The 19,447-nt window shown below is 50.4% G+C and overlaps 1 protein-coding gene across 6 annotated transcripts in view; it reads right to left on the bottom strand.

Moving 5' to 3' along the window:
• Positions 1 to 19,225, bottom strand: part of CIC (capicua transcriptional repressor) — a 61,798-nt gene extending 42,573 nt beyond the window's left edge. For 4 of the 6 annotated variants that reach the window (XM_077259941.1, XM_077259943.1, XM_077259942.1 and 1 more), the window contains exons 1-2: positions 10,706 to 10,728; positions 5,361 to 8,119 (exon numbers count right to left, since the gene is read on the bottom strand). In XM_077259941.1, coding sequence (XP_077116056.1) covers positions 5,361 to 8,119; positions 10,706 to 10,713 — 2,767 coding nt within the window. In that variant the 5' untranslated portion in view covers positions 10,714 to 10,728. Of the gene's footprint in view, positions 1 to 5,360; positions 8,120 to 10,705; positions 10,729 to 18,491; positions 18,580 to 19,110 lie in introns of those variants that run through there. The other 2 variants (XM_077259945.1, XM_077259946.1) reach the window with 2 other exon arrangements.
• Positions 19,226 to 19,447: the final 222 nt, after the last annotated feature.

Here is a 19,447-nt window from a genome sequence, read left to right as displayed (position 1 = left end):
AAAAAAAAAAAAAAAAAAAGCTCAACTTTGAGCAGAATTTACATATGAATAATGGCTGGTTATCACGACTCCACTGGGTGAATAAGTAGGATCGGGCATATTAAAGTCGAACATGCCTGATACTTCTTTTTCCCCTACATCTGTGGGCCTCCCATACATATCAGACAGACGGTTAATAATCACAAAATGTATCTGATCAAAGGGATCAACGATCGCAAAATCTTCATTGTTAATCCTGCACAGCGACATACATCCAGTAGTGGCCATTACTGGTATTGCAGTCCGGTCCGGAAACGCAGTGAGCTGATGGCGCTCTACCACGCATTTCATCCCGCTGAATGTGACGGGCGGGAGGCGATCTGCGCAGACAGCAGGGAAGGAAGTGTGTGTGGGAGAGTGCAGGATTAACCCCTCTGCTCCCAGGCTGGCGCACAACGAAGCGATGCCGTGATCGAGCGATGGGGAAGGGGGACGGATAAACGGTGGAGGAAACGTACGAGCTCATCAGAGAGGGTTTACAAGCGCTTTCCCCTCCTCTCCCGCCAACTCGCTGACCGTCAGCAAAATCAGGGAACTTGTTAAATATATATAAAAATAAAGTGCAGTGTCTCTTTAAATGCACTTTATAAAAAAAAGTTTTTAAAAAGTTTAGAAATTAGTTAAAACAAAAAAAAAAAAAAAAAAAACTTTAAACCGAAACTTAAAAAAAAAATAAAAAAAATTTCAGATCGACAATATGGGCAATTACGGAATTTAATGCCATGGCCGACGGGAACATTAAAAGTGGAATTTAATAGGGGCGGAGGACGGGGAGGGGTGCGCCTCGCTTTCAGGCTTTTTTTAGAAAACGGTCGCCCCGGTTACCTGTTGCCGAGAAACGGTTTCGTGTCACTGATGATGATGTGGGGGGGGGGACGAGGCTCCCTTAACCCCCGCTCAGCCAAGCAGAAGACACCCACGGTGAAAACCGTGCGGCGGGTGCCTATTATAGATGGAGGCATTATCTCTGCATGAAAGAGCGAGGGGGGACGTTCAGCGAGCGCGGCGGCGACTAGGGCAGAAGAAGAGGGCAGCAGAGAGCAGCTGACCACGTGCCAGCAGGGAGGACAAGTCCTAGCGGGCGATCAAACCACCCAGGAGGAAGGAGAAATAAACCCCGGCAGCAATCCGATACTATGCCGACCATATTGGTGGTCAGGGTATTTGGCGGAAGGAGCGGCTCTAGATGGGTTGGGCAATTCTGCACCGACCGACGCTGCAAAATGAGAGGTGGCAGAATCCACTCCCAGCACAGGACTATGGCTAAGAGCAGAACTGTCAATCACAAGGTAACTCTGCCCACTACAGCTGCAGAGCCCTGAGCAGAACTGTCAATCACAAGGTAGCTCCGCCCACTACAGCTGTAGAGCTGAGGAGGAGAACTGTCAATCACAATGTAGCTCTGCCCACCACAGCTGCAGAGCACTGAGGAGCAGAACTGTCAACCACAAGGTAGCTCCGCCCACTACAGCTGTAGAGCACTGAAGAGCTGTCAATCATAAGGCAGCCTGGCCACCACAGCTGCAGAGCACTGAGGAGCAGAACTGTCAACCACAAGGTAGCTCCGCCCACTACAGCTGTAGAGCACTGAAGAGCTGTCAATCATAAGGCAGCCTGGCCACCACAGCTGCAGAGCACTGAGCAGAACTGTCAACCACAAGGTAGCTCCGCCCACTACAGCTGTAGAGCACTGAGGAGCAGAACTGTCAATCACAATGTAGCTCTGCCCACCACAGCTGCAGAGCACTGAGGAGCAGAACTGTCAATCACAATGTAGCTCTGCCCACCACAGCTGCAGAGCACTGAGGAGCAGAACTGTCAACCACAAGGTAGCTCCGCCCACTACAGCTGTAGAGCACTGAAGAGCTGTCAATCATAAGGCAGCCTGGCCACCACAGCTGCAGAGCACTGAGCAGAACTGTCAACCACAAGGTAGCTCCGCCCACTACAGCTGTAGAGCACTGAGGAGCAGAACTGTCAATCACAATGTAGCTCTGCCCACCACAGCTGCAGAGCACTGAGGAGCAGAACTGTCAACCACAAGGTAGCTCCGCCCACTACAGCTGCAGAGCACTGAGGAGCAGAACTGTCAACCACAAGGTAGCTCCGCCCACTACAGCTGCAGAGCACTGAGGAGCAGAACTGTCAACCACAAGGTAGCTCCGCCCACTACAGCTGTAGAGCACTGAGGAGCAGAACTGTCAACCACAAGGTAGCTCCGCCCACTACAGCTGTAGAGCACTGAAGAGCTGTCAGTCATAAGGCAGCCTGGCCACCACAGCTGCAGAGCACTGAGAAGCAGAACTGTCAATCACAAGGTAGTTCCGCCCACCACAGCTGCAGAGCACTGAGGAGCAGAACTGTGAATCACAAGGTAGCTCCGCCCACTACAGCTGCAGAGCACTGAAGAGCAGAACTGTCAATCACAAGGTAGCTCCGCCCACCACAGCTGCAGAGCACTGAGGAGCAGAACTGTCAATCACAAGGTAGCTCCGCCCACTACAGCTGCAGAGCAGAGGAGCAGAACTGTCAACCACAAGGTAGCTCCGCCCACTACAGCTGCAGAGCACTGAGGGGCAGAACTGTCAATCACAAGGTAGCTCCGCCCACTACAGCTGCAGAGCACTGAAGAGCCCGGCCCACCACTGTAAGCAATAGAGAGTTGCGAGGTCACTGGCACATGAGAAATAGGGGCACTTTTTTTTTACCCCCTTCATTCTATGCGGTGCAGTGATTACTCCTGGGGGACAGAAATAGATGTGCTGGCGGTAATGAGCCCGGTATATGGCGCCCGCGCACACACCTCCTCTATGGCTCAGGGAGCTGAGACTTTTCATTCACACTTCCAGGCACCGTCAAGTCACATTCACAGCTCAGGGTCACGGGAAAAAATAAAAAAAAAAAAAAATGTAAAGGAGACGTCCAGGAACGTGGGAGCAGATGACGCGGGAGAAAAGAAGAGAAGCTGGCGCTACGAGGCCAACACCGGCAACTGCATAGGCACCTCGGGAGAAAACGGGAGAACTTCCCCAGCAATGGGGAATGCTGGGAGACCCCAATATGGTCCCTATCATACAATGTCGCCCAGGTGTACCAGACCCCTGAATGGTAAACCTGCCTCGTTATGGGAGCCTGGACGAGCATGCATGTGTATAGAGGAGCCGGGAGAGATAGCAATCTGACAGATGAGCGTGCATGTGTATAGAGTCGGGAGAGATGGCAATCTGACAGATGAGCGTGCATGTGTATAGAGGAGCCGGGAGAGATGGCAATCTGACAGATGAGCGTGCATGTGTATAGAGGAGCCGGGAGAGATGGCAATCCACCAGACAGAGCGTGCATGTGTATAGAGGAGCCGGGAAAGATGGCAATCCGCCAGACAGAGCGTGCATGTGTATAGAGGAGCTGGGAAAGATGGCAATCCGCCAGACAGAGCGTGCATGTGTATAGAGGAGCAGGGAGAGATGGCAATCCACCAGACAGAGCGTGCATGTGTATAGAGGAGCCGGGAGAGATAGCAATCTGACAGATGAGCGTGCATGTGTATAGAGGAGCCGGGAGAGATGGCAATCTGACAGATGAGCGTGCATGTGTATAGAGGAGTCGGGAGAAATGGCAATCCACCAGACAGAGCGTGCATGTGTATAGAGGAGCCGGGAAAGATGGCAATCCGCCAGACAGAGCGTGCATGTGTATAGAGGAGCTGGGAAAGATGGCAATCCGCCAGACAGAGCGTGCATGTGTATAGAGGAGCAGGGAGAGATGGCAATCCACCAGACAGAGCGTGCATGTGTATAGAGGAGCCGGGAGAGATCGCAATCTGACAGATGAGCGTGCATGTGTATAGAGGAGCCAGGAGAGATGGCAATCCGCCAGACAGAGCGTGCATGTGTATAGAGGAGCCGGGAAAGATGGCAATCCGCCAGACAGAGCGTGCATGTGTATAGAGGAGCAGGGAGAGATGGCAATCCACCAGACAGAGCGTGCATGTGTACAGAGGAGCCAGGAGAGATAGCAGTCGGCCAGGTTGAGCGTGCATGTGTATAGAGTCGTCGGGAGAGATGGCAATCCGCCAGACAGAGCGTGCATGTGTACAGAGGAGCCAGGAGAGATAGCAGTCGGCCAGGCTGAGCGTGCATGTGTATAGAGGAGTCGGGAGAGATGGCAATCCGCCAGACAGAGCGTGCATGTGTACAGAGGAGCCAGGAGACATAGCAGTCGGCCAGACAGAGCGTGCATGTGTATAGAGGAGTCGGGAGAGATGGCAGTTGGCCAGGCTGAGCGTGCATGTGTACAGAGGAGCCGGGAGAGATGGCAATCCGCCAGACAGAGCGTGCATGTATATAGGTGCGCTAGGGAGAGATGGTAGTCAGCAGTCATGCATGTGCAAAAGTTTAAGCAACCTTCTTAGAATGGGCTGTCCTTTCCAGGATTTTTCATCTTGTACATTTGGATTTGGAAGGGTTTTGTAATATTTTGTGTGAGTGGGGAGGGGAGGAAAAGGATCTGACAACAGGGAATTTGGTGACGCAAAGAGAATAGGGGCTTCATAGAAATCCGAATATCCGGAAGCTAAAGAAGACGAGGAAGACACATGAACGATGAGGACATAACCGGGGGCGGCACTGCAGAAATGGCGAGAATTCCCCTAGTGTCAGTCCCTGCGAGCGTGGGCCAACGCTTACTGTCCAGATATTCCAGGCTTCCGAGGGAGCGCTGGACAGGAAGTCTGCAGAGCGAAGAAAACCACCAACACCCCCCAAACACACAGCTGCTCCTCCATTACACCCAGGTCTGGGACTTTACTGTATACGAGGCCGGTACAGGCTGGTATACGGAGAAGCCAGTGACGCTCAGCTCCACTCCAGCTGGATATGAAACGGCTGATAACAGAAAGCAATACACCGAGCCATGGCATGGACAATCCAGGTGACAAAGTACAGAACTGTCACCCTGGCGGGAGTCTCTCCTGTAAAAGCACAGTCACGTACACCACACAGCACATATGATGCCACCCAGAAAAACAGATTTTTAAGGCAATATCTATAGCTACTATATGATAACTTCATGGTGCAGCTGCTCGAATGGTGGAGTTTCACTTTAAAGGGGTCATCCAGGATTACAAAAAGATGGCTGACTTCCTCCAAAAGAAAGAGAAGAGTCGAGTTGCAATACCACAAAGGACCTGCGGACAAGTGTGGCGCCGTTTGTCTTTCTAATCCCCTTTAAAGGGAAGATCCATCTTTCGGGCAGATTTTCAGTGTAAGGGAACATGCAGTGATAATGGTATATAGCGGCGTGGATGCGGAGTTGTCGCTTACCTGTGCCCGGCCGTCCCATTATGATTTCTTTCTTGGGAGCAGGATGGCTGTTGTAGTCGCTGGGCACGATAACGGGCAGCAGAGCGGCGGGCGACGGATGGAAGGCGACAGGCTGGAATGGAGAGGAAACGCTGAATATGGCTGGAGGGTGATCCGAAGGTCGGGACGAGGTGCAGATGGTCAACTCTCCGACGCTCGTTTGACAGGATGGCAGCGATCGTGCCACATTCTGTATCTGGGTGGCATTGATGGGCACTGGTATCTGGAGCGGAGTTTTAGAGGGATGCTCCTTGGAGCACACTTTAACCAGGCGCCTGGGACTGCCACCTCCTCCTGCGACCGCTCCGCCGATGCCACGAGATCCACCATCGGAAGGCTTTTCCACAAACTTTGAGGGTAGAGGGACATCTGGGTTACGTACGATGACGGGCGAGTCTCTCTGCACGGCTGGGACCCTGCGGACAGTGGGGCTGGGGTCTGAGGTCAGCCCAGCGGGAGGCGACAGGAGCAAAGATGGGGAGGCCTGCTGAGATCGCGAAAAGATGGCGGGTGACACCGATCGGAAACCGGCAGGTGTGGATGGGGTCGGTGTGTGAGAGACAGAGTCCACCCCGGAGTCCATGCTATCAGTCTTCTGGAAGTCAGCAGTTGAGCCGGCGCTGCCATGATGGGACTCTGGTTTCCGTTTGCTAGGGCTCATGGGTACGGTGAAGGTGAGGTTGGTCTGGAATGAAGGTAGGATGCCAGCCGCTTGCCTATCTCTGTGGTGGGAGTGGTGCAGCATCTCTGGGGTCAATACTGCTTGCCCTTTGGGGGTGCTTGCGCTTACGTGACGGCTACGAGCTCGCTGGATGACGGGGGAAGCGTTAATGGGGCTGAAATTGGCAGGCCTGAATCCAAAAAGTGGAGAAGGTGAAGGAGACGGCGTTGGGGAGAATGGAGACTGGTTCGAGACGGGCGAGAATGATGGCGTCCCCGAGCGGGAACTTCCCAGAGACACTAACATATTTGCTGCTTCACATTCGTCAAAGTCAAAGCGGGAGAGATCCGCGGCGGCCACCAGGCGGGGACGGGAGTCAGTACGTATGCTGCTGACCTCGCTGTCCCGTGAAGTGTCATCCCACTCAAACTCCGCACTCCCTTCCCGCCCGCCACGGCCTTCGGACAAGCTCTCCATCTCCTTCGTCCTCATGGACAGATGTCGGGAGCAGTAGCCTCTACGCTGGGACTCCTTCATGCAGCCGTCTCGGGAGCACAGTCGCCTCCATTGCTTTCCGTTAAACTTCTTACGGATACCGTTGGGGGTGCAGACTACGTCTCCCTTCTTGTACTTCTGCTGCGCTGCCGTCAGCGGGGTCCGGGAACGGGATCCTGGTGTACTGCACTTATCCAAAGACACGCTGCTGCAGCTGCTGCGGCTCCCCGCGTCTGGGCTCAGCAGCGGGGAGGGCTGCTCCGGCAGGCGGCTCATTATCCCGTACGCCGGTGACTTGGGTGGAGACAGAATACAGTGCTGGACAGAAGACATCTTCTCCTCACTCACGGGCATGCTAAAACTGATCTTCGAGACCTCGGCATCCTCAGGATGCTTTGGTTCTGATGCCGGCATCTCCATGGCCCCACTGGACTGCAACTCGGGAGGATGTGTGCTGGAGAATCTTCCAAGCGTTTGCGGCAGCTTCTCCTCTGCCGTGCGGGGAACCATCAATATCGGCTCCTTACACCAAGGGAAGCGCACCAGCCGGATACTATTGTGGGGGACCCAGCCGTAATCCCGATCCCGTCGCCCAGGACTCTGTTGAAAACAAACTTTATAAGACAGCGGGTTCTGAATGGTCTCCACAACGGTTCCCTCCCGAAAAGTTGTGCTCTCTGGTCCAACGCACGCGCAGACCGCCGAACTCACTTTTACTTCACCCGGTGCCGGGATCTGGTCTAAAAGAACCGGTTCCTGCATGATGTCCAGATATGTAATGGTCTGCGAGCCGGGAAACAGCACCCCAAGTTCATGGTTCCTACGGACTTGCTTTACTTGGCAAAGATGAAAAACGTCCTCCTTCCTGGCCAGGACTTTCTGGGGTTGCAGGAGACCTTGAATGTCCATCTCCGGCCAGGATGAGGCCGGTGGCTCCAACTCTGTTTGGACTTTCTCGGCTTCTTCTTCTAAATCAGCGGAGTGCTCGCTGGCTGTGTCTGTGCTAGAAGACCTGACGGAGGGACAGATGTCCTCTGTTTCCAAGGCAGGTGCGGCGGCTGCGGACTGCTCCAGCATGCACTCCTGCGGTGCTGGAGGACCTTCACTGCTGCTGGAGGAATCTTCTTGAGATCCTTGGCCCTCCACGCATTTTCTTTTGGGTGCTTTAGACTTGAAAGTTGCAGTTTTCCTGCTCAAAGGCATTTCCCATCGAGGAGGCTCGTACACACCTTTACTCATCACTTGGTCATTGTTGGGGGCTTCTATGCCAACCTGAGAGGTGCCCGCCTGCGTCTCAGCCTCCATCATCTGTTCCGGTGGCAGTTCCTGTTCTTTTATCCTGGTCCCGCTGATGTCAGTCACCGCGGACTCCGCTTTTTCCTGCATCTTCCTTACATCTACGAATGCCAGGTGGTGTCCTGCTTCCTCCGTAGCCTCCTCCTCTGTGGCCTCTTCCTCCTGCCTTTCTTCCTCCACCTTTCTTTTTGGTTTCTTGCTGCGGGTGGAATTTGAGGCTTTCTTTGCTGGTTTCATCTTCGGGGGATCTCTTCTAGAAAGATGCCACCTGCAAAAAGGAAAAAAACAAAATGGAAAAAAAAAAAATCAGTACACAATGTTAAAAGAAAAAAAAAAAGAAGCGAAGTCACATACAGCCCAATGCTAAAAAAAAATAAATAAAAAAAAAATAGTACTTTAAGGGGTTGTTGAGATGGAACAAAACACACTAGAAAAAGTATGGAAATTGTCGGCACCCAGCGAATTGCTGAGCTTCCTGAACATTTGTGACAGATGGCAGGACTAGGTTACTGGCAGCCACCCCAATTTTACTGGATTCACAGTTGTTGTCCTTTTAAAGGGTTTCGTATTGGGAACCCCACCGACCCTAACTATAAAAGATCAGATTCACACATCCATGTTTATCGGTCGGACCGCGGTGCTGTGTGTCTCCAGCATCGACCTTGATGGCCCCATAAGTTTTAATGAGACTGTTGAGGTCGAGGCAGCACCCCAGTGATCAGTACAGTCACACAGGTCATAGGTCAGGATCTCGCCGCCATGCACCCTGCCCCCCATGATCAGTAGAACTATATGATCCCTGTAGGTTTTAACAGTGATGTATGAATTTGGACATACAGAATACGTCAGGGCGTTACTCATCTCCCCGGAAATTTGCAAATGAAAAAAATAAATAAAGCAAATAAAATGTAGTAAAATTAGAAGCAATTCAGTAATGTTATCACACAGCAATACCATCTGCCCTCAATTAAGACCCCTTTAAGGGACCCACCCACCCATGATTAAGAAAGATCCCTTTAAGGGACTCTAGCCACCCTCAATTAAGATCACTTTAAAGGACCATAGCCACCCTAGAATGAGACCCCTTTAAGGAACCCTAGCCACCCTCGATTAAGACCCCTTTAAGGAACCCTAGCTACCCTAGATTAAGACCTCTAAGGAACCCTAGACTAAGACCTCTTTAAGGAACCCTAGCCACCCTCGATTAAGACCTCTAAGGAACCCTAGACTAAGACCTCTTTACGAAACCCTAGCCACCCTCGATTAATACTCCTTTAAGGAACCCTAGCCACCCTCGCTTAAGACCCCTTTAAGGGACCCTAGCCACCTTCGATTAAGACCCCTTTAAGGAACCCTAGCCACCCTCGATTAAGACCCCTTTAAGGGACCCTAGCCACCCTTGATTACGACCCCTTTAAGGAACCCTAGCCACCCTCGATTAAGACCCCTTTAAGGGACCATTTTGAAGTTAACACAGGGACACTTCCTGAAGAAAAAGGTACACAGGCTTTCCTATTAGAGCCAAATTTTCCATTTCTTTTGCGCTTTCGTTTATTCCTCCTTTCTTCCAAGAGCCATAACTTTTTTTTATTTTTCTGCCATTGCTTTCAGCTTGTTGCTTTGGAGACCGACCACCTCTGCTCGACCGCAGCGCTTATAAGCTCTTTACATCCGCAAGTGACTGCAACTCCTGTTTCTTTCAGCAGCCTGGCCACGCCCCCAGCCATAAAATTAAACTTAATCTGTGATTGATGCCCATAGTGACCAATCATGGTGCAGCCTTTAGTTTACCTCAGCATTGTAAAAAAAAATGGAAGTTCATCTCTTCTTGTTGCTCAGAGTGACCAGTCACAGCCCAGCTTTCATATTTCCAGAGGGGTGTAAGAAATGAAAGCTGAGCTCTGATTGGTTGCTATGGGTAACACAGCCAGCTCATCTTCTAGGCCCGATGTTCTCATTCACTGACACACGGCAGAGCTCTCGTACAGAGAGGAACTGAAATGTGAAATGTCACTGAGCGCTGCTCAACGGTTTTTGTGTAAAACTAGAAACCACCATATAAACGTGAGATTTACGCTGGCAAAGATTAAAATGCCATCAGTTTTTGGTCAAAAATAAAGACAGGGTCGGCGTTTGGAGGGGGAAGGGTGTGGGGCCTACTGGGCCCTGTGCACACTGCATATATGGGGCGAGAATACCGAAAAATAAAATTGAGCTCTTAGAGGGCGAAGAAAAGAGGGAAAAATAAAATAAAAACAAAAGCAAAAAGGGTCCAAGTAAACATGGTTACTCGCTTCCGGACCACTACCCCCATCATAGCCGGCATGACCTTACCAGGGCACATTTATTAATGAGTCACGTAGACAGAGCGAGGTGTAATTTGGAGGCGTTTGTGTATATGATTTGGCTGATATTTTGCAGCCAAAACAAAAAAAAACAAAAAAGTCGCCGATCCATAATAATAAATTGCGTAACATCGCGGCACCCGATTAATAATAACGGCGCGCGTCTTCCATAAATGCGGCACGCGTCGTTACTTTATGGCCGCCGCATTACATTTGATAATGGTGTCTATAGAGGGACATGAGCAGACAGGACTCCGATAGCCCATCCCCCCCATTACATACACATCCCCCCTCCCCCCAACCTTCTCTCTGCCAGGCAGAATGGCAATGAGGAGCAGCAGTGAAGGGGTTAAAGGGCTCTTATGAAGGCTGCGCGGCGGCGCCGTACGGCAGGGTGCATATGTTATCGGCATCATGGGTCGGCTAATCGCATACATGACGAAGCATGCAGACAGGTCCCGACACGCACCCACCGCGCCACCGGCATACACACATACACGGAGGTATACCTGAGCATGGCCACCTGAGCTTCCACATAGGTATGCCGTACGCCGCCGTCGCCACCAAAAATGGCTTCTTGGACCCAGACCGACGCATTTCAGGCAACTGATTGGCAGCACGAAGATTACCATACTGGGGGTCTGCTCTTCTACCCCCCCCCCGCAGTCTGACGATGTCGGCTCACAAACGTCACCAAGTTGATAGATCTTGGCCGTCGGAGTATATAGTGGATGTAAGCTCGGACTCCTCTCCCCCCACCGTAATACCTGGTCATCTATTTGGTGAAGGTGCGCGACAATGTCCCCCAAACTGAGTGTGTATGTGCCCGGACAAGAGAGGACGTGCCAGCGCACATATGCCTTAAAGGACATGTTCGGGCACATCTTCATACAAATATGCAAATGGGGACACGTACCCGTGCACCCCGCGGCTGAGCACAGACACCCACACAGACTGCAGCAGAGGTGTACACGCCACGAACGACATATGTCCGGAAAAGCACTGCCATGTACTGAAGCCCGTAGACAGACATGCAAGACGCGCTCATGCAGAAAACACACGACACGCAGGGAATTCACGAGCAGACCGAGACATCCAGACTCTCCCCCACATCCACACCCACGCGTTTCACTCACAAGTTCTCACCCCCTCAAGTCACATCACAATCTCGCTGCCAACAATGCTCGTGGAGGGTGCAGTGCCAATGTACGATGCCCGGCAAAGCCATGACTTCCTACTCGCCGTCCATGCCCTCGGCAACATGGGAGGGGAGATGGGGGGGGGGGGGGGGGGGGGGGACTCCTCTAATGATAGCTTCAACCTAAAATGGAAGGAAATGGGAGTGGGATGAGGGGGGCACTTATTAATCTACAGAGTACAAAGCCCTCCATCCTCACTAGTGGCCCCAATAATACTGTATGGCACACTGTGACCCTGCAGTACCACAAGAGGAGTTTTAATTTACTTGTGAGCACAACATTTTCATCAGTGCACGGTACTAATGCTCAATTCACTGTGCACAACACTAGTGATCCCATTACTACCGCCATCATGCTCACAGCTACTATACACTGCACTAGTTATCCCATTACTACCGCCATCATGGTCACATCTACTATACCCTACACTAGTGATCCCATTACTACCGCCATCATGGTCACATCTACTATACACTGCACTAGTGATCCCATTACTACCGCCATCATGGTCACATCTACTATACACTGCACTAGTGATCCCATTACTACCGCCATCATGGTCACATCTACTATACACTGCACTAGTGATCCCATTACTACCGCCATCATGCTCACAACTACTATACAGAACACTAGTGATCCCATTACTACCGCCCTCATGCTCACATCTACTATACCCTACACTAGTGATCCCATTACTACCGCCCTCATGCTCACATCTACTATACCCTACACTAGTGATCCCATTACTACCGCCCTCATGCTCACATCTACTATACACTACACTAGTGATCCCATTACTGCCGCCATCATGGTCACATCTACTATACACTTCACTAGTGATCCCATTACTACCGCCATCATGGTCACATCTACTATACACTGCACTAGTGATCCCATTACTACCGCCCTCATGCTCACATCTACTATACACTACACTAGTGATCCCATTACTGCCGCCATCATGGTCACATCTACTATACACTACACTAGTGATCCCATTACTACCGCCATCATGGTCACATCTACTATACACTGCACTAGTGATCCCATTACTACCGCCATCATGGTCACATCTACTATACACTGCACTAGTGATCCCATTACTACCGCCATCATGGTCACATCTACTATACACTGCACTAGTGATCCCATTACTACCGCCATCATGCTCACAACTACTATACAGAACACTAGTGATCCCATTACTACCGCCCTCATGCTCACATCTACTATACCCTACACTAGTGATCCCATTACTACCGCCATCATGCTCACATCTACTATACAGAACACTAGTGATCCCATTACTACCACCATCATGGTCACATCTACTATACACTACACTAGTGATCCCATTACTGTCGCCATCATGGTCACATCTACTATACACTACACTAGTGATCCCATTACTACCGCCATCATGGTCACATCTACTATACACTGCACTAGTGATCCCATTACTACCGCCATCATGCTCACAACTACTATACAGAACACTAGTGATCCCATTACTACCGCCCTCATGCTCACATCTACTATACCCTACACTAGTGATCCCATTACTACCGCCATCATGCTCACATCTACTATACAGAACACTAGTGATCCCATTACTACCGCCATCATGGTCACATCTACTATACATTACACTAGTGATCCCATTACTACCGCCATCATGCTCACATCTACTATACAATACACTAGTAATCCCATTACTACCGCCATCATGCTCACATCTACCATACACTACACTAGTGATCCCATTACTACCGCCAACATGACAACATCTACTATACACTACACTAGTGATCCCATTACTACCGCCATCATGCTCACATCTACTATACACTACACTAGTGATCCCATTACTACCGCCATCATGGTCACATCAACTATACACTACACTAGTGATCCCATTACTACCGCCATCTTGGTCACATCTACTATACACTACACTAGTGATCCCAATACTACCGCCATCATGATCACATCTACTATACACTACACTAGTGATACCATTACTACCGCCATCATGATCACATCTACTATACACTACACTAGTGATACCATTACTACCGCCATCATGCTCACATCTACTATACACTACACTAGTGATCCCATTACTGCCGCCATCATGCTCACATCTACTATACACTACACTAGTGATCCCATTACTGCCGCCCTCATGCTCACATCTACTATACACTACACTAGTGATCCCATTACTGCCGCCCTCATGCTCACATCTACTATACACTACAATAGTGATCCCATTACTACCGCCATCATGCTCACATCTACCTTGCACTCTTTTGGCATCAGGCGCACCCCACTAAGCCTCCACTCTGCGTCACTATACATCCCCCAGCGCTATGCTACTGCTCCCCACATCCTCTCTGTACGTGCCGGCAGATACAGCAGAGCCGACCATGCTGTTTAAATGTGCACTGCGTTTACAGTCCATAAGTTTTTAGTCGGCCCGCCTGCAGTCCCATGTAAATTAGTCTATAGTGCACCACAATGTCGCCACAAGTTGCGCCAAGTGTCGACCGCACAGAGTGACCTCTGCTGCATCATTCCACGCGTGCGCTACATCTTCGGAGGATGGCGCAATCACCCTGGGAGCCGGAATCCACAACTTAACCCTTTGCATCCTGCAGCACTCCTGTCTTCCTGCATGAGACAATAGGCCGTGTGTGCACTGGGCGCTGCTGTGCGGGTTTATTTATACTCTTCGCAGTTCGGTAATAATAACTCGGGGAATGTCAGACGGCAGAGTGGGCAACACCCACATTCTTTGCCACATGGCACGGCCGCGGTTCTGGATGTGGGCTGGGACACACACTGGTATATTATAGGGACTAGGGGGGTCTGATCACGTCACCAGAAATAACGGATGGACCCAACTTTTCTTAAACTCTGATGGGCGACTACGAACTGTTACCCAGCCACCACAGCAGAGGCGCCCCCTGTCTGCCAGTACCTGCCCTCCACTGAAAAAATAAGTGGTTTCTAAGCCATTCTTAATCGGATAGACCGTCCATGAAAGCACGTATGCTCCTCGCCAAAGTGCCGCCATCCCCCTGTGCCGACATGCAGAAGCTGGCACATACGTGGCGAAGAGGGAAACGTACGAGGACACATGCCCAGACTAGCAAGAAGGAAGTCGTCACTCATCGGGGAGGATGTCAACTGTGATGGTTTATGATACGAGGAGCGATGTACCGCCATATGTGAGCACTGTGTGTCATACCGCAGACATATGGCTACAATGTAACGTGCGCAACGTATGCGGAGTCTGTGTGCAGCAATACAGAGTGTGTGACAGGCACGTAGTACAGGACATGCACTGTATGTCCTGGTGATGATGTGATCAGGGGGTATATGACTGTATTCACTATGCAGATACACTGTATGTCCTGGTGATGATGTGATCAGAGGGTATATGGCGGTATTCACTATGCAGATAAACTATGTCCTAGTGATGATGTGATCAGAGGGTATATGGCGGTATTCACTATGCAGATACACTGTGCTGGTGATGATGAGATCAGGGGGTATATGGCGGTATTCACTATGCAGATACACTGTATGTGCCGGTGATGATGTGATCAGGGGGTATGTGGCGGTATTCACTATGCAGATACACTGTATGTCCTGGTGATGGTGAGATCAGGGGGTATATGGCGGTATTCACTATGCAGATACACTGTATGTCCTGGTGATGATGTGATCAGGGGGTATATGGCGGTATTCACTATGCAGATACACTGTATGTCCTGGTGATGGTGAGATCAGGGGTATATGGCGGTATTCACTATGCAGATACACTGTATGTCCTGGTGATGATGTGATCAGGGGGTATATGGCGGTATTCACTATGCAGATACACTATGTCCTGGTGATGATGTGATCAGGGGGTATATGGCGGTATTCACTATGCAGATACACTATGTCCTGGTGATGATGTGATCAGGGGTATATGGCGGTATTCACTATGCAGATACACTGTATGTCCTGGTGATGATGTGATCAAGGGGGTATATGGCGGTATTCACTATGCAGATACACTATGTCCTGGTGATGGTGTGATCAGGGGGTATATGGAGGTATTCACTATGCAGATACACTATGTCCTGGTGATGATGTGATCAGGGGTATATGGCGGTATTCACTATGCAGATACACTGTATGTCCTGGTGATGATGTGATCAGGGGGTATATGGCGGTATTCACTATGCAGATACACTATGTCCTGGTGATGGTGTGATCAGGGGGTATACGGAGGTATTCACTATGCAGATACACTATGTCCTGGTGATGGTGTGATCAGAGGGTATATGGAGGTATTCACTATGCAGATACACTGTATGTCCTGGTGATGATGAGATCAGGGGGTATATGGCGGTATTCACTATGCAGATACACTATGTCCTGGTGATGATGTGATCAGGGGGTATATGGTGGTATTCACTATGCAGATACACTATGTCCTGGTGATGATGTGATCAGGGGGTATATGGCGGTATTCACTATGCAGATACACTGTATGTCCTGGTGATGGTGTGATCAGGGGGTATATGGAGGTATTCACTATGCAGATACACTATGTCCTGGTGATGGTGTGATCAGGGGGTATATGGAGGTATTCACTATGCAGATACACTGTATGTCCTGGTGATGATGAGATCAGGGGGTATATGGCGGTATTCACTATGCAGATACACTATGTCCTGGTGATGATGTGATCAGGGGGTATATGGCGGTATTCACTATGCAGATACACTATGTCCTGGTGATGATGTGATCAGGGGTATATGGCGGTATTCACTATGCAGATACACTATGTCCTGGTGATGATGTGATCAGGGGGTATATGGCGGTATTCACTATGCAGATACACTATGTCCTGGTGATGGTGTGATCAGGGGGTATATGGCGGTATTCACTATGCAGATACACTGTATGTCCTGGTGATGGTGTGATCAGGGGGTATATGGAGGTATTCACTATGCAGATACACTGTATGTCCTGGTGATGGTGTGATCAGGGGGTATATGGAGGTATTCACTATGCAGATACACTATGTCCTGGTGATGGTGAGATCAGGGGGTATATGGAGGTATTCACTATGCAGATACACTATGTCCTGGTGATGGTGAGATCAGGGGGTATATGGAGGTATTCACTATGCAGATACACTGTATGTCCTGGTGATGATGAGATCAGGGGGTATATGGCGGTATTCACTATGCAGATACACTATGTCCTGGTGATGATGTGATCAGGGGGTATATGGCGGTATTCACTATGCAGATACACTATGTCCTGGTGATGATGTGATCAGGGGTATATGGCGGTATTCACTATGCAGATACACTGTATGTCCTGGTGATGATGTGATCAGGGGGTATATGGCGGTATTCACTATGCAGATACACTATGTCCTGGTGATGGTGTGATCAGGGGGTATATGGAGGTATTCACTATGCAGATACACTATGTCCTGGTGATGGTGTGATCAGGGGGTATATGGCGGTATTCACTATGCAGATACACTATGTCCCGGTGATGGTGAGATCAGGGGGTATATGGCGGTATTCACTATGCAGATACACTATGTCCTGGTGATGATGTGATCAGGGGGTATATGGCGGTATTCACTATGCAGATACACTGTATGTCCTGGTGATGGTGTGATCAGGGGGTATATGGAGGTATTCACTATGCAGATACACTATGTCCTGGTGATGGTGTGATCAGGGGGTATATGGAGGTATTCACTATGCAGATACACTGTATGTCCTGGTGATGATGAGATCAGGGGGTATATGGCGGTATTCACTATGCAGATACACTATGTCCTGGTGATGATGTGATCAGGGGTATATGGCGGTATTCACTATGCAGATACACTATGTCCTGGTGATGATGTGATCAGGGGGTATATGGCGGTATTCACTATGCAGATACACTATGTCCTGGTGATGGTGTGATCAGGGGGTATATGGCGGTATTCACTATGCAGATACACTGTATGTCCTGGTGATGGTGTGATCAGGGGGTATATGGAGGTATTCACTATGCAGATACACTGTATGTCCTGGTGATGGTGTGATCAGGGGGTATATGGAGGTATTCACTATGCAGATACACTATGTCCTGGTGATGGTGAGATCAGGGGGTATATGGAGGTATTCACTATGCAGATACACTGTATGTCCTGGTGATGATGAGATCAGGGGGTATATGGCGGTATTCACTATGCAGATACACTATGTCCTGGTGATGATGTGATCAGGGGGTATATGGCGGTATTCACTATGCAGATACACTATGTCCTGGTGATGATGTGATCAGGGGTATATGGCGGTATTCACTATGCAGATACACTGTATGTCCTGGTGATGATGTGATCAGGGGGTATATGGCGGTATTCACTATGCAGATACACTATGTCCTGGTGATGGTGAGATCAGGGGGTATATGGCGGTATTCACTATGCAGATACACTATGTCCTGGTGATGATGTGATCAGGGGGTATATGGCGGTATTCACTATGCAGATACACTATGTCCCGGTGATGATGTGATCAGGGGGTATATGGCGGTATTCACTATGCAGATACACTATGTCCTGGTGATGGTGTGATCAGGGGGTATATGGAGGTATTCACTATGCAGATACACTATGTCCTGGTGATGGTTTGATCAGGGGGTATATGGCGGTATTCACTATGCAGATACACTATGTCCCGGTGATGGTGAGATCAGGGGGTATATGGCGGTAGTCATACTTGCTGTGTGAGGTGCGGATATATCATGTGGAATAGTATTGATCTGCCGTATGTAAGGACTGCAAGTCCCAGGACAGCAATCCTGCCCCATCATCAGTGCAGGGACATATGGGAGGCAGGCAGGAGCGCGGAGGACACAGGAGCGCACATAGAAGCTGCAGCCGGGACATTGCACAACACAATAGGAGGCTGAAGCAGTGAGCAAACACGGGGAGGAACACACGGTGGGGGCGTCCTGTGCACACGTCCAGGGAGGCGAAGCTCTCGGTGACCGGAGGGGAGCCGCGGACACTCACCTGGCCCTCACTCACGGACATCCACACACTGCTGCCTGGCCCCCTTACTCCAGGAGACAAAATGGTGAATGAAGCAGGAACAGCTGGAGAAGGCAACCAATCACAGCCCACAACTAGCCCAGTGACAGAGTCCTCAGCCAATGGGAAGCTAGAGGAGGCGGAGCATAATGACAAGTGGGCGGTAAAAAAAGAAAAAAAGCTTGAGCGACACATACAGTAGCCAATCACTGGTGGTTAACGGTGAAAAGTAGGCGGTGACATGCTAATAAGCAGGTGACAGGCTGGTACAGTAGCCAATTGGAAAAGAGGTAGGGTGTGGCCATAGCCCTCCAACCACAATGCGAGATGAAGCGCCTTGTTTATCAAGAGCCGAGTCTGCCACAGGGCCTGCCGGGAGTTGTAGTTCGACATGGAAAAGGTTCGCCCAGACAGGAAGCATAAACTACGCGATAGAGAACTACAACTACCAGCAAGTACAGCGTGAAGTAGCTTGGATTGTTGAAGAGCTGCAGAAATCCCTCTCGCTCCTTGAGAAAGGGCCATCGGAGTTTGGAAGTGAAGTCCGTCTATGACAGAAAGAACCGGAGCAGGTTCGGAGAGCGGGCTCGCAGTGACTCACCCCTCTGTCCCCTCTCCCGGCTCTTCATCAGAAGCCGGCAGCTCCAAAGCCGTCTCCCCACACAGCAACAGCAGCAAGAGCCCGTCAGGCTTGACCAATCACCTCCGGCTTTGGCGATGACGTCATAACCCAGGAAGGCGGAGACGCGTTTAGAGGAGATCAAAGTCCCCGCCCCCTCGGCTCGATCACGCCCCCTTCTGTCGGCGCGTGCCGGGGGATGGTTACTAAGCTGACGTCACTTCAGCGGCCATCCATTGGCTGTCGTGGCGGCCAATAGCGAGGGGCAGAGGTGACGTCTGCCAGCGTGTTGCCATCAAACTGGAAGGTGTGGGCGTGG

The sequence above is a fragment of the Ranitomeya variabilis genome, chromosome 4, assembly GCF_051348905.1.
Source record: "Ranitomeya variabilis isolate aRanVar5 chromosome 4, aRanVar5.hap1, whole genome shotgun sequence".
Classification (NCBI taxonomy): Eukaryota; Metazoa; Chordata; class Amphibia; order Anura; family Dendrobatidae; genus Ranitomeya; species Ranitomeya variabilis.
Note: the sequence above shows the minus strand (reverse complement) of the source record. Positions and strands in the feature narration are given on the sequence as shown.